The sequence below is a fragment of the Otolemur garnettii genome, unplaced genomic scaffold (assembly GCF_000181295.1).
Source record: "Otolemur garnettii isolate 467f Iridium unplaced genomic scaffold, OtoGar3 scaffold00021, whole genome shotgun sequence".
In the NCBI taxonomy this organism is placed as follows: domain Eukaryota; kingdom Metazoa; phylum Chordata; class Mammalia; order Primates; family Galagidae; genus Otolemur; species Otolemur garnettii.
The window spans coordinates 25,150,014-25,161,358 of record NW_003852416.1 but is presented as its reverse complement, the minus strand read 5'-3'; the positions used below and the strand labels follow the sequence as shown (position 1 = coordinate 25,161,358).

The 11,345-nt window shown below is 41.9% G+C and overlaps 1 protein-coding gene across 6 annotated transcripts in view; it reads right to left on the bottom strand.

Annotated features, from left to right (window-relative positions):
* Positions 1-647: 647 nt before the first annotated feature.
* The window catches only part of SORBS1 (sorbin and SH3 domain containing 1), a 242,430-nt gene continuing 231,732 nt past the window's right edge, over positions 648-11,345 (bottom strand). For all 6 annotated transcript variants that reach the window (XM_023511595.1, XM_023511596.1, XM_023511597.1 and 3 more), the window contains 3 exons: positions 7,419-7,477; positions 5,825-5,937; positions 648-4,003 (listed from right to left, as the gene is read on the bottom strand). In XM_023511595.1, the coding sequence (XP_023367363.1) occupies positions 3,936-4,003; positions 5,825-5,937; positions 7,419-7,477 (240 nt within the window). In that variant the 3' untranslated portion in view covers positions 648-3,935. The remainder of the gene's footprint in view (positions 4,004-5,824; positions 5,938-7,418; positions 7,478-11,345) is intronic.

Here is an 11,345-nt window from a genome sequence, read left to right as displayed (position 1 = left end):
CTCAGGGCAACCTCTAACTCTTGGGCCCAAGTGATTCTCTTGCCTCAGCCTCCCAAGTAGCTGCGACTACAGGTGCCTACCACAACACCTGGCTATTTTTGGTTGTAATTGTTGTTTAGCAGGCCCAGGTCAGGCTCAAACCTGCCAGTCTTTTTGCGTGTGGCCGGCACCCTATTCACTGAGCTATCGCACTGAGCCTGTTATCTCATTTTCTACATTCATGTTTTGTGGAACAAATCAAGACTCATTACACATATTTTATAATGTTCCACTTTTGCTTTTAAAGACATATGTGACTGGGCGCTGCCTGTGGCTCAAAGGAGTAAGGTGCCGGCCCCATATGCTGGATGTGGCGGGTTCAAACCCAGCCCCGGCCAAAAAAAAAAGACATATGTAACTTACATTTGTTAGCAAATTAAAGACATTTTAGAAAGAATGGTGAAATAGTCAGTAGTAATTAATGCAGAGGGTCATGGACATAGGTTATTGAGAAAAAGTAAAAGAAGAAGTGGTATCTTTAAGAAGTGGAAGGCAGATGGGAGGTGGCAAGAGTGGAAAGGACCAGAAACTGAAGCAGTGAATATAAGCCTCGTTTGAGAAGCTCCAGGAAGGAAGGAAAGAAACAATGAACAGTCAGAACAACCATATGCCACGCGATTCTGAATAAAGTTTATTAAATAATATGTACAGCAAATGTAGTAATTCAACACATTTATCAAATCAATCCACTGCAATAAAGAAAAATAAATGAATGGAAAAAATCTATGTCAGCATAGTACATGCTCTCGGTGTGTAATTTAAATGGCAATACTTTAAATTAATTGGTTACATGTAACTTTAGTTATTTTTCTTTCAGAATATAATCTTTGTTTATAGTAACCTATTCTAGAAATAGGACTTAATGCTATGGTAGACAAATAGGACTGCCTGGAGGAGAAGAAAAAAAAAAAAAAAAGCCCAAACAGAAAACCTCCCCCTAAACCAGAATGAAATGAACAAAACAAAAAAACCAACTATAATTGAGATTATAGTTACCATCTCTCCACAGAAGAATAATTACTGTAAATTTTAATCCTTTACAATGGCTATTTTTGTGCTAAATATCTTCAGGTGAGTTATTTGGAATTCCTTCACTTAAATAAAAATGCAAAAAACTTCATGACTTTCTTGCTTTACCCCCCTTCCATTCAAATTTTTAAAATTATTCTTCTATACAAGGTAGGTACATGGGCTATACAAAGTCAAATATACATATTTACAGTCCCACTTCTTAAACACATTTTTATTCTTTTACTGATCCCAGAGAGACTGCAAAAGATAAGTAGTTTGGGGCTTGCCTTTACCTGGAAGCATGGCTAGTATATCAAAATGTGTTTCGAGGCATGCCGCCAGTTAGTTGCTTTTGCTATTAATAAACCAGTATAAACATTTCAGCATAAAAATAGGTACTTTATATTACTAAATGTCTGAAGACAAAAGAGCAATTGGAGACCTTTGTTCCTTGTTTTGTCATACATAGGAAGCTGAAGAGATGCAAATTTTAACATATGATTTTATTAATGATGGGCAAATTAGTGAGGCATACCTGGATTTCTGGAGATATACAAATGCGTGAAGCTGGCATCATTATGCAATGTGGCTTTACAAATTGGTTTTATTTTCTAGCTGTATTTAAGGAGGTGTTCAAAATTACCTACTTAATCAAGAAGCACCCCTCAAAAAACTATTACATAAGATAGTGTTATTAATGGTTTGCATCTAAGAAAGACCAGGAACCACATTAGCCAATACATTCCAAAATGGGTGAAATGCCGCCGTGCAAAATGCACATGCGTGTATATTTTTACTGTATCCCCTCAAGGAGAGAAAGTTAAAACACAGTGCTCTTGGATGGTGCAGCAGACCTTATTGTCACTGGGACCTAAGGACAATCAAGAAGACTCTTTCTATCCAGGAAGCTCCCCCAACTCCTCTAGTTCCATAAGCCCTTTTCCCTTGGGATTAAGGCTCTCCTCTGCCCTAGATAAAACAAGTATCTGTGGAGAGACTAAGACATTCCTCTTATCAGTCATTTACACTTTAGTATAAATGAATCAGTGATAGTTTCTTTCCTGAGAACAGGATTTGAAAGGATAGGGAGAAAAAATGAGGGTACTATGGCCATCTGGTAGAGAGTGGGAAGCTGGTGGGATCTTAAGATGGGTATCTGAGCAGCTTCAGCACAGGCACTGAGAAAAATTCTGACTACTTGTAAAGATAGTCTAGACTTTGGGAATAACAGTCCTGGGGTAATTCTGAGCTACATGCAGAAATCCAGGAGTTCCTGGACACACCCCTAACACCCAGAATTGCTACTCCTATTTGTGATCTTGGATGAGTATTTATAAAGATCGGCGTTTGAGGACTCTGGGCAAATTCCCAAGAATTTCCGACCATGAATTACCCTCAGACAAAGGTTCTTCTAGCATTCTAGATTTCCAAAAGTGAGCTAATAGAGACAGAAATATGACAATGCTTTCTAGGATCCTTCCATGGAAAATTCATCTCTTCCTCTCTCACACCCTTCTTAGCACATATCACAGTCTCTCTTGATTAAGTTCCTTTTTCTGTGTCTGTCTCCCCAATATCCTCTGAGTTCCTGGTAGGCAAAGAGTGGGTCATTTCTATCTTTGTCTCAGTAACAGAGGCCTACAAGCATCCTCAAGTTGGACAGAACTGTACCTAAGCACCCTAGGCATCACAAGGGCCTCCCTCCTGAGAGCTACCCACAAAAAGGACAGATTTCATGGTCACTGCCAGTAGCCACAGAACTGCTGCTCCCTTCTGCAGACAAGCCTCACCAGGATGCATTTGGACTCACAGCCATGGGTTCCCACATTTTGTGGTCCTTGAACTCCTATAGGGAGTAAAATTGGAGACTCAGGAGTTCCTACAGAGCCTGGAGCAAGTCCTGCTCATTGGTGTCCCCAGCAGCCAGGGTACAATGTATCTGTTAAATGAATCCCTGAACACCATTCTTGGTTTTCTATGAAAACAGGCCTACCAATTCCAAACTGTCCTCCCAAACACAAGCCGGAAAAGAAAGGTTAGTAATGCTGTTCTGATATATGTAACTGCATTGCCCTGAAGGTGACTGGCTATAAAGGCCAGCAATATGGAAAAAAAAAAATGCACTATAAGTGGCCTCGAAGGCTACAGGCTTCTTGACTTAATTAATTGGAAATACAAATATAACCTATCTGCCTGGCAATCTGCTCCCAATTCTCATGGGCAGATCTTGGATGCTTTTCCATCTGAATACCAGGGCAGTCAAAGGTGATGCTATGTAGCAGGCTGGATGCACTCACTGGGCGCTTATGTTTTACCTCCATTTCTCCACCTGTACCTCTGCAGGTCCAGTGAGGGATTTGGTCTTGGACAATTTGGGAGCCTCCACCTCTGCCTGGGGATAGCCTCTATGCCCCAGACTGATCTCTAGGAGTGCTTGGAGGTCAGCTGGCTCCAGGGCAGACTGGTACTGGAGGCTGGAGGTCTGCCTGGTACCTTGAGGGTTGCTTCAGGTTCAATGACCCCTTTGAGATGGGAACTGGTTAAGGCTGGGGCAGCAGGAGGCATTTCCAGCTAACTCCGCTTCTAGACCGTGCTCCAGGTCAGATTACCTGGGAGGTGGAGGATGGGGGAGACTAAAGCGGCTCCCAGAAGCAGTTAAGTAAATGTGATTTGCCTCAATTCTTTTTGCTCAGCACACCGGTCGACCCTGTCTGATACACAATGTTAGACAGGCTCGGGTTTCAAACGTAACACTTCTCTGTCCCTCTCTTTTGCTTCTTTCTTTATCCACTGCATTAATTTTCCTACTGACTCAACTAAAGAGATAGGCTCGTGAATTATGCTTTCTCCTCCAATAAAAATAATTTCTGAGATTTTCAGTCTTCTTATAGATACAAAGGTTTTACATAGTTGCCTGGAAAAGTACCAAACTGCCTTGTCCTTCTTGAAGTACCTATAAAAAAACAAAAAACACATACACAAAATAAGAAGCCCAGTCTACGTGAGTTCAGAGATACTGCTTAGAGATTTCTGCTTGAATGTCCCCTAATAACAATCCTGTAGCTTATAAAATAGCATAGCGTTTGCAAAGCGTTTTTTCCTATCTTATCTCATTTAGGTTGCAAAACAGTGCTGGATGGTGAGCATGGCAGACATTTCTTCTTTTTTTTTGAGACAGAGCCTCAAGCTGTTCCCCTGGGTAGAGTGCTATGGCTTCACTGCTCACAGCAACCTCCAACTCCTGGGCTCAAGCGAGTCTCCTGCCTCCGCCTCCCAAGTAGCTGGGACCACAGGCGCCCGCCACAATGCCCGGCTATTTTTTTGGTTGCAGCCATTATTGTTGTTTGGCGGGTCGGGGCTGGCTTCGAACCCGCCACCTTAGGTGTATGTGGCTGGCGCCTTAGCCGCTTGAGCCACACACGCCGAGCCAACATTTCTAATATTCTTGTTTTGTAGATGAAGAAACCCAGGCCCACCTATGCTGTAACTGTAAAACACGTATCAGATATTGAAGACTCAGCACAAAAGGATTATAAAATATCTTGCTAATTGCATTTATATGGATTACATATTCAAATGATAATATTTTGAATGCTTAGGGTTTATAAAACATATTAGAATGAATTTCACTGGTTTCTTTTTACTTTTTTCAACATAGCTTTCAGAAAATTTAAAATTTCACACATGGCTTATACAGCGTTTCTATAGGACTACACGGCACTAGAATGGTTGCTGACTTTTCAGATCTGAGTTTCTTCAGAATACAAGGTAGGGAGGGTCAAGAACTTCTGGGGGCCTTGAGATAATTGGGCAGCTTTCTAGGAGACTTGGACAGCTTTCTAAGAGGCTGGTGAGGTCAAGGCAAATTTTTCTAGCTTTCCATCCATGCTGAGGCCTTGCTGTTCTTACTACCCCAACCCTAACTTGACTTTGCTTTAGCAAAACATTTCCAGGGAGACCAGGGAAGAGCTGGTCTTTGGAAAGAAGATAAAGCCATTTGCTCGGGGAAAACTGAGGTAAAGAATGAGTCCGTGGCTCCCGAGATTACACTCATGCCTGAGCAAGAACATAGGCTTGGGGAGAGATGGGCACCCTGGGTTCAAATCCTCGTCCCACCATTTGCTACCTGGATGACCTTGGAATAGTTACTTAACCTCTCTGGTCCTGTTTCTGAATCTGTTAAATGATGATAAATTCTTATCTTACACGGCTGTTTATTGAGAGAACAATAATAAAAGCACATCAAGCGCAGAACCTGGTTTGTAACAAAAAATAAATGTTGATCTTTCTTTTCCCTTCCTATGAAGGCAAAGCCTTTGTTTTAATTAAGCAAGTTATGCTAAGTAAAGTTACTGGGAGACTAGAGAAAATAAGAAGTTCTTTGGAATGTCTATACATATGCTTGAGTTTCATGGCAGAGACCTAGGTTTAAAATTTTCTTGTGCTGTCCCATAAGAGTTTAAAAAAAAAAATTCCAAATGTATAATAGACATATGCACAACAGAAATAAATTAAAACCCAATTAATGAATTTGACAACTGCCCTTCCATGCAGCAGTTGTTGGCATATAGTATTGGTGTTTTAGGTCCAACATGAGTAACATCTACACTGTCTTAGGAGCACACACAGAGGGTGGCCCAGTGTTCCTCCCAGTGACATATAAAGCTGAGAAGTTCTTCTGTCTGTGCAGAGAAGATTGCTTTGCACATGGCCCATCACCTCTAGTCATTCCTTCAATGCACAACTAGTAAGAAAAGCAGAACAAGATTCTTACCAACAAACCATCCATCATCACATTTTTCCATGACATCAACGATATCTCCATCTCGGAGTTCCAATTCATCATCATTCTGTGGTATATAGCTATATAATGCTTGGTAGCTAAATCTATGCATAAGAAAAATGAATAATAAGTGACTCAAAGGCTATCAGGATTAACTGAAGACTTTAAAACCCCCATTTCAGTTAAATCAACATTTAAGTAGTGTTTCCCACTCATCAGTGGGAATAAAAATATTTTATTGGCTATTTCTCTAATAATTTAGCATTTGAAGAGATGCATTCAACATATCATAAGTTAATTAAGACTGACAGGGATAGAGAACTCCTGAGAAGCAAATCATCACCAGTCTTCTTATCTCTTTTACTTGGTTATCATAGCTAAGAGTTTCTGTCTAGAGTAATAATCAGAAGTTTCTTAGGCCAAGAGACATTACATTACAGTCATAAACATTAGAGAATATAGGCAATTTTAAATAAATAAACATACACATACATAAATAAAATACACAATATATACAAATATGTGAATATAAAAGGGCTGTCCAGAAAGTATCCAGCCTTGTGTGTCTCTATTTTTCATATTACATGGTTGGATTCTTTCCGGACAGGTCTTCTTATGTGTTCAATACACACACGCACCTACCCCCCTACACACAAAGAGAGGGAGAGAACATCCAATTGCCTCATTATTCAGCAAAACAACCTTGAGTTTTTCTACATGCCTCTTAAGCATATTTCAGTAACTGCTCTTAAAAAAAAAAAAAGAGTTGGGGTCTTGCCCTGTCACCCAGGCTGGAGTTCAATGTTGGGATAACAGCTCACTGTAACCTTGAACTCCTGGGCTCAAATGAGTCTCTAGCCTTGGCCTCCCAAAGTGCTGGGACTGAAGGCATGATGGACTACTGTACCTGGCCTTGTTGACTACTTTGAAATTTGGATATCATTTTTCTGGAACTCTTGAAATCTTTCTGCTTTTTTTCTATTCCGGTGAGGTTTGGGAGTACAATGATACAAATTTTATTTACGTGCTAGTTGACCTAAGAGGCACTAGGTTTGTGCTGTTGTAACAACAGACACTAGAGACAGCTGAACTACTGTGGTGAAATGTGATGCCTGCTTTAGTATCAAGGAAAAGCTTTGTTTTCATTAATATTGATTTCTTTAACAAATACTTAAGGAGCATCTACTATGCACCGACTTCACAATTCTGTTTACTTGCTATTTTGAAACACAGCCATAGTGTTCAAAACTTTGCAAATGAGCCAGTTATCTACCATTTCTAGTAGATACAAATGAATTCCAATGTGCGGGTAAAGAAACTAGAAACAAGTAGGCAGAGTCTGTTCTCAGAAACAAGAGGGCCTTTTGATTCACTAAAACCAAAGGGAGAATTTCACTTTACATATTTATCCAACTATACTGATACTTCTGGCTACCAAAAGAAAGGTCTCTTATGAGCAGTTAAGACATGAAGATTAATTTCCAGTTGGTAATGAATACATTTTTTTCATGTTTCTGTGTCTGCCTGTATCTCTTTTCCAATTTGGATTCCTATGGCCCGCCTTCCAACATATAAGAGTACTTACAAGTCTTGTGAGGTTTGACTCCTGTCTGGGGTGACTCTTCGCTGCTGGGCTTGAGGTTGCTGAGAAATGATTAAAGATGATTTATTGTCAGAAGGGGATACCTTGTGATGAAAGTCAAGGGGATGAGAAACAGTGCTGCAGTAATGAACAGATTTTTCGGCAATGTTTATGATCTCATTGCAAACTGCTTCCTGTGAGGTGGCCCCGAGATATCCAGAAACCCCCATAAAACAGTCAACATGGGGACAAAAAAAAGAAAGGAAGGAAGAGATGTAACATTCCAGACGAAGCACATAAGTCCAGGGAAAAAACAGAGTTGAAGATCCAGGTTAAAAAAAATAGATATTCCAGTAGTGAAGTGCAGGAGGGATCCAGGCGTAAGCATGGAAAAACAGGTAAGATACAGAAGAATTTGGGATTTAGTATGAATATTAAAAAAAAAAAAGGGCAGCAGCATAAAAGCCTGTAATTAGTGAGTAACTGTTATAAATAGGGTAATATCAGGGTGGAAATGCCAAGTATGTATCCCCCATCATGCACTAATACATTCCTTTAATCCCACACGTAGGCAGAGTAGAAATACTGTCTCTACATTCCTCTGCTTTTTCTGAGGGGCAGGGGCTGGCCTACCATCTCTCTCTACTACAGTAGCCATGAAACTTTCATACATAATGGCTCTGTGAGTTAAGTTAACCAGACATTACTCTAGTCTGGACTCCAGAAGTCAGTAAGGATTCTCTTTAGAGAAGCTGCAGTCTTATTCAACAGGCATCTTACCACATAGCTCTTTTCAGATTCTGTGAGATCAGGTCCTGCTCTCAATGAATGATGAGAAGGCTGTGATCACCAAGCAAATTATAAGGGAGACATTTTAGCAGATGTCACATTGGAAAGGATTCAAAATAAAAGCGTGAGCAAATACACGTACCACACCGTCACACTCAGATGACACTGGATACTCGCAGCACACGGCCGCTGAGTTTCCACAACAACATGGTGGGTGCACAGGAGAAAATGCAAATGACATACAGAGTTAGAAGCAAGCATCCAGGCAATGAAATGGAAAACTGGAAACATGGCTACAGTGAAGAGAAGATAAACACCACAGGGGCCCCACAATGGCAGGAGAGAGACATGGAAGGGCTGTTGTAGGAACAGTCATGTGCCTACAAAAGCCACACACCCCACACCCCTAGCAGGCACCGAGGGAAGGCTGCTGTACCAAAAGCCAGTTTCAGTTATTTTGTTGACTGGAAACCCTCTCTGGAAGAGCAGACTCAGAGGACTACCAGACCTGCCATACTTCAGGACTTATAAAAACTAAAAAAGAGAGTAACGCTTTTGAAAAACTCCCTGGTAATATCTGAAGTATCAACCAAGACCATTTCCCTAGAAAAGTCTGCATATGACACACTTCAGTGGGGTATGAGGTGGGTTTAGAGAGCTTGAAGGGCAGAGCTCGCTTCTAGCAGCAGGACTGTGTGTCCCGACACACATGTGGAAATGACATCATCACTCTCCACTCACAGCCCAGATCCCACACGCTGACACAGAGGCACAGGTGGAATCATGGCTAAGCACACCCACCTCTTAACTGGGCCTTCACCAGGAGAGTGTTGGGAATCATTTTCCCCAGAGAGGACTCAATTCCAAGCTGTAGGAAGTCTCTCTGAACAAATATTTGAAGAGCCATCCTCAAAGAGACCCTCCAGGCAATGTGCAATAACAGTAATAGGCCATAGCAAGGGCACGTGGAAATCTTCTATATAGGAACCATTTGTTTCACAGAAAGGCTCAGAGGGTGTGAGGGCCTCCTCCAAGATCACACAGTGAGTCAGTGGTAGCAGACTTATCCCCCTGGCTTCATCTACTGTCCCACCCATATTGTCTTTCATCCACAGACCACCTTCCACCTTATCAAATATGCTCACTCACCTCATCGTCAGTGAGCCTCACAAAAATATGGGCAGAGAAGCAGGGCAGGGTTTATCACCTTGTTTTCCTTAAAAAACCAGGAAGTTGATGCTCTGATGATCATGGGGTTTTAGGGCAGCTAGTGAGATATAAAGCTGCTCAGATAATCTTCCCCTCCAGCAGACTGCCCCTCCTGGCCATCTCTACTGTAAATATCCTCATCCTTTAGCATGTCCTGCATGGCCAATACCCATCCCAGCCATCACTTCCATACTTTGGTCCTTTGGGAAATCCTCTTCAAGTTTTCAAACCCCTTCCAAACTGCAATCACTTATGCCAGGGTCACCCTGGACTCTGGCAGCAGTGAAGGAAGAGACAGGACTGAAGGGCCCATTACATGCTCCTTCCACCATGTCCCAAGACCTCAGGACCTTGCCAGGTGGCTGAGAGCTGACCTTGTATGGCTCCTTTCATCACTAGCCTCTGGATCAAGGCTCCTAGGTAAAAAACCAAAGAATGTTTCCAAGAACTCGCTATGTGGGCTTTCAGAAGACTGAGTCATCCTGGGCATCTTAAGTGCATGACAGGCAGGTTTAACCTGACAGAAGGGAAAACTTTCTAAAAGTGAGAAGGGTCCAACAACCCAAGGGGCTGCCTCAAGAGGAAGTGAGCTGTCTGCCACAGCAGCTGATTAAGCTGAGGCTGCTGTTGACTATTATTAGTTGTGAGATGGTGGCAGTGCTACTTACACTTTAATGTACACAGGTATCCCCTGAAATCCTGTTAAAATGCAGATTCCGACGTAATACATCTGGGGTAAGTACGGAGACTGTGTTTCTATTTGGTAGCACCAATGCTGCCGGTTCATAGACCAACTGTGCACAGCACAGCTATAAAAGCCCTTATTTATCACCACACTGAGATTCCTTGCCTGAAGTATGCCAAGACTGGGCTAGGTCACACCTCATGAAAACAAAGTTCTCACACACAAAAAAAATATTTCCAAACTCCAGCTGGTGACCCCATGATCTCGGGTCAAATTCAGTACAAAGAGAGGATGTGAACGATCTCTTGGCATGATCTCTACAGCTTACAGAACCCCCCCCAGCATCCTTTAGTCAACTTAATCCCAAAGGATTGACTGGAATTGATCATCTAACAAATAATAGTGACAGTCTGGGCAATACAATGAGACTCCATGTCTACAAAATTAAAAAATTAACCAAGTGTAGTAGCATGCACCTATAGTGCCAGCTACTCAGGAGGCTGAAGCAGGAGGATCACTTGAGTCCAGGAGTTTGAGGCTACAGTGAGCTATGATGACATCACCACTCTAGCCTGGGTGACAGAGCAAGGCTCTGTCTCATAAAAAAAAGAAAAAAATCAGTGAATCCAATACATGCAGAAGAACCTGGTATTTTACCAGCACACAGAGGTCCATTTCCTCATCTGACTTTTGCACTAACCCTTGACTTGACTTGAGGAGGTCAGAATTAGGAACATTCGGGCTCAGAGAAGACTAAAGACTCTCACAAGATGGCAAAGCCATGTAGCGTCACTGCCGAGCCCTCTGGAGTCTTATTTCCATATACCACCTCTCTCTGGGGTCATGGTGGGATTGCTGTTGCAACCATGATAGCAACACCCAAATTCCGCCTCTTCTGAAAGCAGGCACTCTAATTTCTTGAGTGCTTTTTACACTAGGTATTCAAAGACATTTTTTACTTAAAGGCATGGTGTGCAGTAATAGCATTTAACCATTAACCCAAGGAGCCATAGTGCTGGAAGGGGTTCCAATGGACCAGCGAGTATCTTTCTTGCTTTGAGGCCAGACCCAAAGCAGAGGATAATCATTAGCATAGCCTTAACATCTGGACAGTACAAACTTAACCCTATTCCTGAGAGGCAGGAAAGACTGGGTTCCCCACTTAGCGTTTGTTGAATAAATGAAAGACGCAGCAAGATAAACATTTATCCTATTAGCTAAGATTCAATTTTTTCCTCCTATTTAAA